At 35.4% G+C, this 15,152-nt stretch overlaps 2 protein-coding genes across 2 annotated transcripts; one reads left to right on the top strand and one right to left on the bottom strand.

The window, feature by feature from the left end:
* Positions 1–5,161: 5,161 nt before the first annotated feature.
* Positions 5,162–10,195, top strand: LOC137735673 (protein REBELOTE-like). Its single transcript, XM_068475121.1, has 13 exons — positions 5,162–5,367; positions 5,700–5,763; positions 6,267–6,375; positions 6,477–6,528; positions 6,628–6,728; positions 6,892–6,957; positions 7,119–7,649; positions 7,866–8,168; positions 8,334–8,657; positions 8,761–8,967; positions 9,381–9,470; positions 9,553–9,645; positions 9,840–10,195. The coding sequence occupies exons 1-13, from the start codon at positions 5,256–5,258 to the stop codon at positions 10,011–10,013; spliced, it is 2,226 nt and encodes a 741-aa protein (XP_068331222.1). The 5' UTR covers positions 5,162–5,255; the 3' UTR covers positions 10,014–10,195.
* Positions 10,196–12,939: 2,744 nt separating this feature from the next.
* On the bottom strand, positions 12,940–15,015 carry LOC137734411 (uncharacterized). Its single transcript, XM_068473684.1, has 2 exons — positions 14,994–15,015; positions 12,940–13,980 (listed from the first exon to the last, which is right to left on the bottom strand). The coding sequence occupies exons 1-2, from the start codon at positions 15,013–15,015 to the stop codon at positions 13,142–13,144; spliced, it is 861 nt and encodes a 286-aa protein (XP_068329785.1). The 3' UTR covers positions 12,940–13,141.
* Positions 15,016–15,152: the final 137 nt, after the last annotated feature.

Below are 15,152 nucleotides of genomic sequence, written 5' to 3'. Positions count from 1 at the left end.
ATTAAGAAAGCAAATGGATTCAAATTATTCTTTGCATATAGTCATTTTAAATCGAATTCAAATTACTACTTCTACTTATTCCAAATACATTAAACTTAATATTTTCAAGTTTATTCTCTTGCCAAATCCAAATCATTTCTTCCAAATTCTTGAGTTCTGATGATCATTTCTATATTTAGACGTTGTTGCGGAGCTACAGAATAGTTATTGTCATCAATTTACTTCCTCTATTAACAATTTTTGCCTCTATCGCTATGTAAAGGTAATGAGAAAATAGACTGACACCAACTTTTGTATCGTCCAAACTCTAAACGACAGAATCTCACAACTATACAGTCTTTGTCTTTAACCATAAATCTCGACTCTCAACTAATTCAATATACTCAACTCTTTTATTGTCCTAACTCTGAAAATTGACTTGTCTAAAAAATTACGAGATCGGTTTAATGATTAAGTAATCTAAGTAATTAACATTAATGACTTATTTTTATAACAAAGGAAGGTCACATTCTCAAACTTACATATGTATGATAGTTTATACATAAAACAAGAAACAAAGAAATAAAAACAAAACTTAACCTTGTGCAGTTTTTAGCTGCATATATAGTGCTCCGAAAAACCCTAATAGTTGTGCCCTACAATATCCGTTTTAGGTTAAAGTTTTTGTACAAAGAGTTGGTCCCATTAGCCAATAAAATATGCAAATGCCAACAACTAATTAGTCTAATTATTATAAAAAATGTCCCTGCAACTTGTGACTTGGTGAGGTCAGGCCACCACTGCACAGAATTTTAAGAGATGAGTGCATCATTTGGTGGCAACAATGATGGTGTCACATGCCAATTGCCTCATTTGCACGTGAACCTTATTAAATTATTTACAGCCTTGTAAGTTGTAGCTCGGTAAAATAGAACAACTTGTATGATACGAGTATACAGTTGTAATAAGAGAATCTCCAGTGATGGGCTCTATATGAGACTAGAAAAGTGGTGAATATAGGATATTTTAGAGTTTCGATGAATCTTTGAGGCTTTATAAAAGAATCTCTCCCAATGAGAGGTTATATCTTTCGAATTCTATATGTAGATATTTATATTTATTTATGTAACAATTTGATTAAGCGATGATTTTTTTTGTGTTAGTTTTTCTTAAGTTGATTTTTGGACGTGTTATCTTAAAAAAAATTTATGAACCCTTCAACCTAAAAAATTCAAATTGTGATAAAGTTATATTTCATCACTTATGAATCGATCGTTGTATTAGATTTCCTTATCTCAATCTCATCTATTGAAATAAACAAACTCTCACTTTCTTCCGAAATAATTTGATTTTCACGTATAACACAACAATTTACCCAGCATCAATTGGTAAATTAGTATCATACAATTTTGAAAAAAAATTATTTGAAAATTTCACCCATCAATACCCATGAATATTGAATCAATTTAAAACTTTACTTCTTATGAAATTTTAAACAATCATTAATTAGCCAAATTGCAAGAAAAATAAGTAAGAAAAAAGAATTAAAAAAAATAAAAGAATAGTATAAGTGTATTTGCAAGTGAAGGGAGAGTGATAGAATTTTGCTCACATGGGTTGCTACTTTTTTGTGGGTCCTACTATTTTTTGGGGCTAGATGTAGCCCAATTTTATGATACCCAAGAAGTGAAGTTGCTAGCCCCAATAATGGATCTAGCCCCATTTTTCGGCTTATTGGCGATGAAATTTCTCGCTAAGGCTAGAAATGTAGTAGCCTCATGGAGGATAAAGCCCCCATTGGGAATGCTCTAACGTTTTGTGTCAATATAATAAAGATGTGTGTAAGTTTTTATTTACATGTATTTGATTCAATGACGCTAAATGGCACGTTACAGTGTTTCATAACACTAAATGATGCGTGACGGCATACTCATACCATGCAAATTCTTTTCCAGCATAGGAAAAAGGAATGCCAGCCTGTAGAAATTGTATATAATGCCTTCACATATTCTTCTCCTTGTGGGTCACATGATCAGTATCCAACTTGTATATAAAAAGGGTAGTGTTATTTACACATATATTTTAACTTCACACATATTTTTTTTAATTTTCGGCTATTGAATCAAAATAATTGATGAATATTAATGGGCAAAAATTACCAAAAGTATGTGAGAGGTAAAAATAAGTGTGTAAACAGCATTATCCTATAAAAATTGATTCTTGATCCATTCTAGGTTTCGAGTTTTTGTTTTTGTGTGATTAAGAGCGTTTATTTATGTATTGAGATTTTGTATTTAAGCAACTAAAAGCATTTAGACATGCATGAATATTTTGTGTTTTGTTCCAGCCGCATCAAGATTTTGTAGTTAGTTTCGCTCCGTCTCCCTTAATATCAATTTGTATTAAAAAGTTGGGAATAAATGTTGAAAAACATGTTTGAGTAATGAGTTTAATCTTTATCTTTGTCAATTATGGAAGTCTGAATTTGGAGTGCACGTTGAGTGATCTTCACTCCGTTCGAGTGCTAGACATGAAGTCATGCTAATCACTTATGACTTTGTGATAGTTTAATTTAATTGATTGATTTAGTTGGAGCTTTCAAGTGGATAACTATGTTGGAGCTTTCAAGTAGATAACTATGTTAGAGCTTTCAAGTAGATAACTAACTGCCACATTTGTCAAATATCCTAGTCAAATTCTTGATCAACTCACAAGTGTTTTAATTTCTTAGTGCAATGACGTGGTGTGCAAATTGGATAAAGGTCGGAAAATTGAGTTTGTGTTCAATTATATAGTATCAAATTCTAACAATGACTGGTAAATTATTGAATTGGTGAATTTGATTCGTATAATATACAATAGTCAAACTCAAGACGTTTGATTCTTAACTTAAGTAGCATTTTCTACGCATATACAACAAGTTAAATATTTGAAACAAAAAAAACATCTATTGTTCACTCATATGTTGGAAAGTGGTTAATTCCATAATCCAATTCAGCTCCTTGTCATTGTAAAATTTCTTAATTTTTTTTATTCTTTTTGGGTAAACTGGAAATAGCATTTCAAGGCAAAAGTCAATGAAGTACACCAACAGATCAAATATACACAAAAATTCAATTACATGATAAGCATAAAGCGAAATATATGGACTCTAAGCAAAATAAGACAAGACCCAAAACATCATTTGAAGCCCAAAAACAGAAAATAAGACAAGACTCAAAACATCACTTGACCCCTAACCACCTGCTACCACCGACGTCGTCGGAACAGTACCTCCCAACCACCGCTAGCCAACATCCCCAAACGGCTGCCAGAAATCAACTCCCCATAAGTGAAGAAAAGGGAGATGTCTTGATGGAGAAATTTTTCATTGTGATAGGAACACGGGTGATACATTGTTTGTTTTTATGTAAGTGGTAGGAAATTTTATTTTTTAAGTTATTAACTTTTTAACACACATATCTTATCATTTGTACAGTGACATGTGATGTACCACTTTATATGCCAGTTATACTAAAAAATCTCTCGATGGGGTTGGTTAATTAATTATAGTAATTAATTGAGAAGATCAGACTTCACTCCACAATTTTCATCATTACTTTTGGAGTGCTTTGTGGAGTCCATTTATGAGGGAGGTATTTTAGACAGCTCGAAATTGTCTTTTACTAACCACTATATGCCCTTACAATTATGATGACACTATATGCCATGTAGTTGATTTAATTCCTGAAAGTTTTAGAGATTCGATTACAAAATTTACACAGAACTCATACTATTTTTTAAGGTGAAGTACAAAAAATTACTTTAATTATTGGTGTCACAATACTTTCATACCTCATCTTTTAAAATTGACAATGTCATACCTCATCTTTAGAATTTGGTCCAATGTTATACCTTCCGTTATTTGGCCGTTTACTTTTTAGTTAAATGCTGACGTGGCTTGATTCGGGATCAACTTTCTATTAAAAAATTATTAAAAACTAAAAAAAAAAATTTAATATTTTTTAAAATAATAAAAAAAAAGTAAAAAATAAAAAAATAAAAAAAATCCCTTGTTAGTCCCTCCCCCCCTTCTCTCTCCCCATCTTCATCTTCTTTCCTTCTTAATCTTCAACCAAACAATTTTTTTTTTTTTTTTTTTTAAAACCCCCCACCTCCGCGCGGAAGAAGAAGGAGAAGGAGGAGGAGGAAGGAACAAAAAAAAAAAAAAAAAAAATCCAACCTAACCCAGTTCATGCCCACCCCCCAAACCCCTGCAACCTAGAAAGAAAGGGGGAGGGGGAGGGACGAACCGAGGGTTGTTTTTTTTTTTTTTTTTTTTAATTTTTTTTTTTTAACTTTTTAATATTTAAAAAATATTAAATATTTTTTTTTAGTTTTTAATAATATTTTAATGATTTTTTAATAGAAAGTGGGCCCCGAATCAAGTCGTGTCAGCATTTAACTGAAAAGTAAACGATCAAGTAACGGAAGGTATAATATTGGACCGAATTCTAAAGATGAGGTATGATATTGTCAATTTTAAAATATGAGGTATGAAAGTGTCGTGACACCAATAGTTGAGGTAGTTTTTTGTACTTTACCCTATTTTTTATTTCACATGTGTTACTACAGGAAAAATCAAGAATAAAAAAAATCAACACTTGAGTTTTTTAAACAAAGGAAAACTAAAATCAGAGTATTTCTACGGTTTATTTTTAGCTATGCTCCCTAAAATTAGATTTCGATCCCACTTTGTCTCCTAAAACTCAAAAGTCAACGCTCTACTCTTTGAAACTCAAAATTCGCTTCACATTTCCATGTTTCCACTATTTATGTCCAAAAACTGTCAAATATGCTGGTGTGGATTAAAAATACATTTCAGAATAGGGAATTATTATTGACACTAAAAAATTCTCGTTTTTAACTCCAGAATTTCTTTATTTAGAAGTAAAGATACAGTGAGAAGTATAAAATAAGATTTTTGAAGTGCCGATAACAGTTTAGAATAAATGAAATAATATGTCAAGCCACCCAAAGCGCAACAATCTTAAGCTAGGCCCATATTTTCTTGTGCGAGTTTAAAGCAGGCCTGAGTCCAAAGTGTAAACCTTTTTAACGGGCAGGTCTCAGACTTTCAGCCCAACACAGCTCTGTCGTTTGCGGTTGAGGGGGGAAGCCGAAATCAGGTTAAACGAAGGGAAGCTCGTACCCCGTGACTGTTTGAGGCTTGAGGCGCCTAAGCAAATAATACAAAGCAGCTTCCTTCGTCCATTGCAGAAGAGAAGTGAGCAGCCATGGGCAAGCTGGGGAAGAAGGCGAGGAAGTTCTCGAAGAAGAATCTTCAGTCCGTTCTCAGAAAAAACCGCAAGTTGAATTCCAAGTTCAACAAAAGGAGAACTTCCAAGAGTATGCCCTCTCTCTCTCTCTCTGCAAACCCATGTGGGCTTTCGGATTGAAAGTTTGAAACTTCGGTTGAGTAGAAAATAAATAAGCATTAGAACTTGCATCTTTTGGGGTGGTCTTACATGGGTTGTTGTTACATTTTGTTTAGAATTTCTGTATTTTTACGTGGGATATGGTGTGTGTAAATGTGAAAGCTTTGGTTTTTGAATGCATGGAGTTTTGGCTTTGTTGAATTTTGTGGGTTTTAGTTATATTTTGTGTTTTCGCTTTATTTGGAGATTGTTTCATGCTTCTCTGATTTCTGTTGGGGAAAAATGTTAATTCAATTGTTGCAGATGGTGGGAAAGAAGATAGTGGTAAAGAACAGAAAGGGGACGCAGTGGAGTTGTCTAACGCAAGGTACAAAGAAGGACATTTTTTCGCATTTCGTGATCTTGAACATATAATTTTCGAATGCCATTTATATAGTACTTGTATCTTTTACTCTTTTTTTAGTTTTAAATTTCCGCCATTTAGTAGTTTCCGTTGATGGAGGATAGAGCTTTGGAGACCAAGTTTTCCAGAAGAATAATATATGTCAGATATTGGTTTATGTTTTGATGAAGGCTTCAATCTAACATTCTAACCTAAGTGTCAGAGAAGTTTTCTTCCCTTAAGATAGCATTTCCTGAAGAAGAAGAAAAACTAAGGAAATGTCTCCCATGAAACGCTTTACATGTCAAATAAGCTTCAGGATATTTTGCATCCGGAAAACTTTCGTGTTGAACTGTTTTCCATTGACACAAATGGAGCCAATGCGTTTTTAAGTTTCACTATGTACTTTCATTTTTTAGTTTACTTTAACTGCATTATAGTGTCATACCATCATTACGGACACACTAATTTCAAAAAATTGTTTTCAGAAATACTGAAGGAATCTACACAGAAGACACTCCTCTTGATGCGATATTCAGCGAAGATGAGAATGATGTGTTTGGAGATGATTCAGACAGTGATGGGTATCTTTCTGAGGTATTGAAATTACATTTTTTTTCCAGGAACTCTTCTTAACTTCAGTCACTTTGCTGGGAATTTTTGGATTGAATTTTTATTTTCTTTCAATGTTTGATTAGGACTCAAGTGATCTGCATCTAGCTCATAGTGAAACTGAGAATTCTCAAGAAGGTGAGGTCATAATTCCATCTGTTTATTTTGTATCATTCCGATATTAATTTTGCTTCTCTTCTCCTCTCCCCTTTACATTTTTATGACCTTTATATGCAGGAAATTTTGGCAGTAGTGGTAGTGATTTATCTGTGCAGAACAGGGAAATTCAACTTGAACTTGTGAAGAAAATGAAAAAATTAGACAAATTGAAGGAAAAGGTAATGGTCATGGTTATTACTTGAAAGTACATGTTCTTAAGAAGATTGTTTCTTTTACCAGTTACCACCCCTTTCTGCTCATCCTACCGACTATCTTCCTCCACCTCCCATCCAGTTGTTTCTTTTTCTTTTTAATGATCATGTTTGCTTGGAAAATTTTCAGGACCCAGATTTTTCTAACTTTCTTGAAAACTATAATAAGCGGTCTGAACAGTTCAGAAACAAAAAGGCAAGTAATATCTATTGTGGCATTTAGCTTCAGTTTTTGAGTTTTGTTTGGAGCAGTACATTTGTCTGCAGTTTTAAATTGCAAACCTAATTTCCGTCTGTAATCTGGGTCGGCTGTTTGATGTCCCTTTTTTCTCCCAATTATGCATGTGCATGTTACAGTATGCTGATGAGGATGAGATGAGCGAGGATGATATGCAGCCAGAGAATGTTGATGGTGTTAACACTCACGGAAGCAAGTTGTTGACCAGCTCTGCCATTGATTCATTGTGTCAACTAGTCAAAGAGCATCAAAGTGTGCCTGCGCTTACTAGTCTATTAAATGGGTACCGTGCTGCATGCCACTATGGAGCTGAAACAACCAGTGTCTTTAATGCTGATTCTTGTCGTGGAATTCAGAACAGTGAAGCCTTTTGCAAGATATTGATGGTCATGCTTAATGAGGCTGATAATGTATTTAGGGGGCTACTGGGGATATCAACCTCCAATCCCAAGAAAGAGAAGAGTTTGGACTTGAGCAAGAATTCAAAATGGAATACTCTTAAGCCACTGATAAAATCGTATTTGAGGAGTACCCTTTTACTACTGAATGAGGTTAATGATTCTGAGATAATGGCCTTCTCCTTAGCACGGATCAGAGCTTCTATGATAATTTTTGTTGCTTTCCCTTCGTTGCTTCGCAGACTTATCAAGGTATATCTAAATGAATGAAAAAAATAGTTCAAACTTAATACACACACACACACACACACACACACACACACACACACACACACACACACACACACACACACACACACACACACACATAAAGCACCAAATCATTCTGTATAGAGATGCTTTATACATCGTCGTGCTTGTTATATAGGTCATGCAACTCATGCTTAACACTTCGAATTGAAACTGCAGCTTGCTGTTCATCTGTGGGCAACAGGGAAAGGGACTATATCGTCTCTATCCTTTCTCATCATACGCGATGTGGCATCTGTGTTTCGCTCTGATTGTTTTGACACCTGCTTTATTAACACATATAAATCATTTATTGGTCATTGCCAATTTATGGAGCCTGTTATATTTCAACACGTACAGTTTCTAAGGAACTCCTTTGTTGAGCTATGCTCTGTGGATCTGCAGAAAGCATCTAGTAAAGCAATCGTGTCCATCAAGCAACTTTCTAAAATACTGAAGCAGGGTCTGCTGACAAAGAAGAAGGTGTTGCCACTAACTCAATCCTATTGGTGCTTGTTTAATTAAATTCTGAAACTTGAGCTTTTTCCTCTTTCAAGTTATATGTTTATGTGCGTGTGGGAGTGTAGTTTATAAGAATTTATGGTATTTCGGATTCACCAATGATATTTACTGATTTTCTATGGCCAGGAAGCTGTCAAGAAGATATGCGGTTGGCAATACACTAGTTGCATTGATCTATGGGTTACGTTTATATCAGCCAACATACCTGATCATGATCCCCAGCCGTTGCTCTTTATGTTAATTCAGATTATAAACGGAGTGGCTGTCTTGTTTTCTGGACCTAGATATTTGCCTTTAAGAGTCAAATGCATTCAATGGTTAAATCAGCTCGCGTCTTCCTCAGGAATTTTTATTCCTATTGCCTCTTTAGTGGTGGATATTTTGGAATATAAAATTGGCAAGGATGTTGGTAAACCTGGAAAAGACACCAATATTATGTGTTCTGTAAAGGTTGGGAATTCGTAACTTTACCGATAGAGAAGTGTGTTTGGAATTGGGTTATGCAATCTGCTCTGATTTGATTTATTATTGTTATTCCATATTTTTTGTGCAGTTTCCAAAGAATTGGTTAAAATCGAGGAACTTTCAAGAACAGTGTGTTGTATCTGTTATCGAACTGCTTTCAGCACATTTTGCTCAGTGGAGCTATCATATTTCTTTTCCTGATCTGGCGACTATTCCCCTTGTCCGCTTGAGGAAGTTCCACGAGATAACTACTATAGAGAGTTTCAAGCGTATAGTGAAGCGCTTTATTGATCAGGTAGTCTCATAGAAGATTTAGTCTTTTACTTGCATATCTCCTTGAAAATGAATTTATTTTCCGGATTCAGGGACACTCAGAGACATTGATCTCTTTTATCCTCTTGAGTAGAAATTTGCTTGATGGTTGTACCTCAATAAACACGGGAAACCTGTGGAGTCCCACTATTCGGGCGGGCTGTCTTTAAATGCAGGCTGTACTTATATTATTTTACGTCTGTGGTATCTATCGTAAAAAATCATATGGCAAAGAATGTCTAAGACAGTGACACATTAATGGTTCCTTTGTTGGCTTTTGCAAACTCCCCAACATTGTTAATAAACTGCTTCCTTGGCCTCCATGGCTGGCAATCAAGTTAATGCGTTTAGGAATATTGGTCATGTGACAAAAAGGTTCTGTTGCTTGCACTGCAGGTGGAGCAAAACATTGAATTTGTGCGGAAGAAGAGAGACGAGGTGCCTTTTTCACCAAAAGATCAACAATCTGTAGAATCATTTCTCCAGGTCTGCAGCCATTACGACTGTTATTTTTTGGACTTCGATGAATATTACTTGTTTTTTTATATGTTAAATGGTCAACATGCAGCTAGAAAGGCACAGTGGCAATACTCCGTTTGCACAATATTATAAAAGCATCATCGACAAGGCTGCTTCTAGAAATTTGGCTCTATTTGAAAAGGTGCAGCATACTTAACCTTATTTTTTTGTGTTCTTATACCTTTTTCCGATTGACTGGGTATGGCACCTTGAATGTTAACTATGGAGGTAGTTTAGCTATTGCACAATGGCATTTCCGGTGCACAGGTAGTTGGAATCAACCCTTTTTTTAGCAATCTCATTAAATTTCTACTCTTGTGATGGTACTTGATCCAGTTCTCTGAAGTAGAGAAAATCAACAAGAAAACACAAAAGAAAACAAAGCAGCCTCAAAATGACAAGGTAACTCAAGGTGCCAATGGTAAACATTCAGAGAAAAGAAAAGCCAATGCGTCTATTAACGGTAGCAGACAAGGAAAGATGAGGAGAAAAGAAAAGTCTGAATCGTAAATCGTTTCTGAAAAGACCAATTTCTGAACCTTCATCAGACTCGCCGAGCCCGTTTTGATCCTTTTGGCAGAACAGACATCTTAGGTCAGTGTTCTCTATATAAACAAAGACATCTAGTCTGTTGCTTGTAATATTGTAAGGAAAGTTTTGTTTAACATACATGCAGAGGTGAACTCCTATTACTGATGACAAAGCATTTCTTATATTTTTTTTTTTTTTTTCCTATTGATTTGAAAACGGTGTTTTTCTTCTGAATGCTGGAAGATGTCTTAAGTTCGTATCCCCCTTCCCCGTTGACTTAGAAAAATAATCAAGAAAAGAGCATTATATAGGGAATCTTAGAGGCATGATCATGGTTGACTTTCTTTTTTTCGTTTTCTTGCTGGCCAAGTTTACTGGTTGACTCTAGTCTGCTATATTTTTAGGGTTCATAATATTTGTGTTGCCTTGTAGCCTATCGTTCTAGAAGAGGCAAAGTACAAAGGGTAAGAGGGCCGGCATTCGGCGCCCATTTGCCTTTGGCAAAGGCCAAGTTAGTAATGCAAGCTACTTAACGTTAATTAATATTGATACCCGTTGACATGAATACCACTACTAATCTGGGGTGTTTCCGTAATTATGATGAAATTATTATAATAAATCATGTATTTACGTGTATTTAGGCGCACATAACGCGTTATCTGCCATTATATTTTAATGTTTTTATTAAGGGGCGTCAAGTCTGTTTTATATTATTAACTTGGAGCCAGATCCTTCAATCAAGCTATGGAACAAGAGAAAAGTTTATCAACATACATTGTTATCTCCTTTTTCTGTGTATGGGGGCATAAGATTGATCGAGATTTTGATTTCTGGTACTGACGAGTGGTTGGTTTAGTGGTAAGACTTTCGAATATCCTCATAGCCGCTCGTTGGGGTTCAACCTCTTGTTTTTAGCGCGGTTTGGAGTGAAACCCACACTTTTTGCTATGCGGTTTTGAACCCAAAACCCAAATGAAACCAAACTGTTGGGTTCAGTTCGGTGTGGTTTCAAATGGTTTCAGTTTGGTTTTTAAAAAGAAAATATACATTTTAAAATGACACCTATCTACGCATAAAGTGGTCTCATTTTCTGGTTTCCACACAAGACATTAATTAATGAAGCATGTCAACTATCAGGGCATTGAGCGACAATATTTTGATAATTTATTTTCATCTAAAATTGGAACAATATCTGCAGCAAACCGAACTGTTATAAAAATGTCATAATCCATATTTGAAATGAAACTAATCCCTCATTAAAAAACAATACAAGTCCTCATAGAGCAGCCTTTTAGCTAGCTAGGTGCCAATTGCCACGCAACAATTGAAGGCTTAGGAAGAAGAAATGAATGAACGGTTTGCAACTTTACATACATACTCTGTGCAGTAGATAACATCAATGATCCAATGCCAAGGCAGATGTATATTAATCGCCCACAAACAGACTTGCACCCTCAAATCTATGACAAAGCTATGCATTACCCTTGCAATTTACGTTTGCATAGTATCCCATATCTGATGTAGGACAATGATATTCTGTCGAAGACTAAAGAAAGAAAGTGATGAATGATGATATTCTAGTGTGGTTGAATGATGATTTTTAGTGTGGTTTGTATAGACTCTAACAAACAACCAACTAAAATGTTTATTAATATTTACGGTGCGGTTTGGTTTTCAAAAGCCAAAACCGAAACCAAGTCGTTTCTTACACTGCAGTTCGGTTTCAAAATCGCAAAACCAAAACGTTTGGTGCGGTCCGATTTAGTTCGTGTTTCGGTTTCGGTTCCAAGTGCCCACCCCTACTAAAAAATGACTTGATTTGTCAAAAAACTCATTTGCAACAGATGGTTGAGTTATAATTATATAGAGCCTACCAAATTATTACTTGGCCAAAGGGCCAAATGTAGGCCTCCTCTTAGCCCATTTTCTGGGACCCAGCTCCTCAGTTGCAATAATTGATTCAAATTTAATGGCTAGATTTGAAAACATTCAATGATAGTTTAATTAAATTAACTAATCAATTTAAAATATAAATTAAAACTAATCAATTATTTTCGGGTTATATTTAGCCTATTCGGTTAGAATTGATGTATGAATATGGTCTGATACTGTTTATTTAAAAATAATTTTTTGTAAGGATATAGTTATGAGCGGGGCTATATTTAGCTCTTTTCGATTGTAGATTGCATAAGTTTCGACGAGGTCCTCTGTAGAATTGTCCAAATCACAAGTACTTCAGCCCTATATTTTTCTGCTTGAGAAGATGAACGAAGCCATGATATTGCACCAAATTATTTATGACCCTTGGATCAAGTATTACAACCAGATTATGTACTCAATCACCAATTTTTGTCAATACCATATTCTGAACAATGAAGAGGAATGAGGATCCTCTCTAGATCCTCTTTGTGAGGATCCTAAAGATTCTTCAATCACATCCGTTTATCATACATCGTACGTTTAGAAATCATTATAAATTTTTTTATTTAAAATTAAATATAAACAGTATCTGACAAAAAAACTGGCCACATGATATACGATGAACGAATGTGATTGAAGGATCACAGGGATTCTCTCCGAATTATTTATGACCCTTGGATCAAGTTTTCAACCAGATTATGTACTCAACCACCAATTCTTGTCAATATCATATTCTAAACCACTTTAATATGTAAACACTGGTGAATGTGTAAGAGGACGATGACGCTGCCCTAATCAGCTCACATGATCCCGTCTCATAGTCAGTTGCTATTATTAGACAACATAACTAAAGTAAATGTAATGATAGTCATTCTCTTAGTTATGGGGTTCCAATTAGTGATATTCATGCCTCCATTCCAAAAAAATAAAAAAATAAAAAAATACAAAAAATACAAAAATGTAGGATTCTAATATTGCAAAAATGTGATTGAATATTTAAGTCACTATCTTATCCATCCCCATGTGTATTACAATGAACATCCAAAACACGATGTCCCTACATCACCTCCACAAATTAAGTTTGCAAGGTCAAGCATGGCTTCCTGAAAAACTCCCACACGCGTGAGCTGAGCACCAATCAAGCTTCTAATTTACACGTGTGGAAACTGGAACTTGTAGCTCACCAGCTAAAGAAGTCCTGCCTTTACGACGGCGTCTGCATGTGGACTGCTACACCCCACCGCCCTCAACAGCCTCCACAACCCCTTTGCCCTGCTTTTACTATCACTCCTTCCCTTATTACCCTTCTCATCACCGCCTTCATCAAATGACCTAAACATGGTCGACGGCATCCGTCGGCTCTGCCGGTTTTTTATGTCCCTCAGCTCCATCTCCGTCGGAAACCTCGCCATTTGAAACATCAAAAGATACCACTTGGACCTCGACGGCGTGCTGGAAAGTATAGACACTTTATTCACCTCACACTTTCTGTAACTTACCGATGTGGGATTTTTCGGCTTCGAAGTCTTGGCCGTGTTTGAGGGTTTGGTTATCTTGCGGAAAGAGCAAGATCTCCACGACCAAAAAAACCCTTTTTTCTTCGAAAAGCTAAAGCTTTTCGTTTTCGTTTTGTTTACGGTTTCTTGGCTCTTGATCTTCTGAGTCTTCTGATGACATTTCTCCGCTGCAAAGTTTGGTGCTTCTTTGTTGTAGGGTATAAGTTTTCCGCAAAAGATTATGTCCTTCTCTGCTGGGTACGTCGAGGAGGTGAACTCCTCGCTGACGAACTCGAAGAAGTTGTCATCGTCTTCATAGCGGTCGAACGATGAGCTTTGGTAATCTTTGGAGAAGTCCTCCCAATGAGCCGAGTCACTGTGTGTGGGAAGATCACAGAGAGATAGGGTTTCTTCTGCCTCGTAGGGATCTTGGTCTTGAAATTGTTCTACTTTTTCTTCCAGAGGTGCTGGGTTTCTAGGGCAACCATTTTTTGGTGGGTTAAAAATTGAAATGGAAGTATTCTGTTGAGCTGGGTTTGTGGAGAGAGAGAGCAAGAAGTACCCAGATATATATAAGAGGCTCGTAAGTAAGCATATTCATAAATAAAATTGAGATTCTTTGAGCCTTGTGTGGGGTATTTTTCAACTTTTGATAGGGATGGCTTCTAGATGGAAAGTCACAAAATAAAATAGGAAAATAGAAGGATTAATAAATGAAGGTTTCAAGACGGCGTGACACTACGTCTTGAATTTACTTAGCTCTTCTAGAAAGAGCAGGCTGTTAGGTATTATTTGGAATAAGTTGTGTGGGAAATAAATTAAAAAATGGGTGAGAGTTGGAGGATTGTATTGTAGTCTTCTTGGGTTCGAAGGGATAATATTTTTTTATGGGTAATGCTAACGAAATTAATTTTAAAGATAAAATTTATAAATTAAATGATGCATTATTAATAAAAATGATATTTTTTAACGTTTAAATGATATAATCATCAATTTTTATATTTTATCTGCAGATTTAATTTCTTGTGATTACCTTTTTCTTTCGGTGCTTTGTTTAGATGTTTATGTTTGCTTCTATATACGTGAGAGGATGCTTTTCTTGTCACCACGTGGTTGATTCTATTTGTGTCAACGTAGAGGAGGTGGAGAGACTTTTCAATGTAACCGTCACACAGAGTAGTACATCATGTGTCATTACATAAATAGTGAGATATGTATGTTAAAAAGTTTATAACTTAAAAAATAAAATTTTTCACTACTTATATAAATATCACCCTCTTAATTTCCGTTGTGAGAGAGAGAGAGAGAGAGAGAGAGAGAGAGAGAGAGATTATCAGTTTGAGTTTTCTTAGTTAGGGTTTACAGATCTAGAGAGATTATGGCTACAGTAGCAGACAGTCACCATCCTTGGGCATTTACATTTGGAATTCTAGGTAAACAAAAGATGCATAAGTAGGTGTACATTACTCATTGAGATTTTTCTTTTTTTCTTTTTTTTAATTTTTGTTACATTAGAGAGTTTCGAACTCTGTACTTAACATACATCTACTGATCACCCTATTCATCCTTACCACTAAATTAACTGCGAGTGGCTTGTTAAATACTAGTTGTTTCCATGAAATTTTTTATTTGAAGCAGGTGAGTTATTGTGATGGGAACTAGCTAGCTGGGTGTACCAAATGAAAGAGTAGAACAAACACGA

This window comes from Pyrus communis, chromosome 5 (genome assembly GCF_963583255.1).
Source record: "Pyrus communis chromosome 5, drPyrComm1.1, whole genome shotgun sequence".
Classification (NCBI taxonomy): domain Eukaryota; kingdom Viridiplantae; phylum Streptophyta; class Magnoliopsida; order Rosales; family Rosaceae; genus Pyrus; species Pyrus communis.
This window is presented reverse-complemented; position numbering and strand designations above follow the sequence as displayed.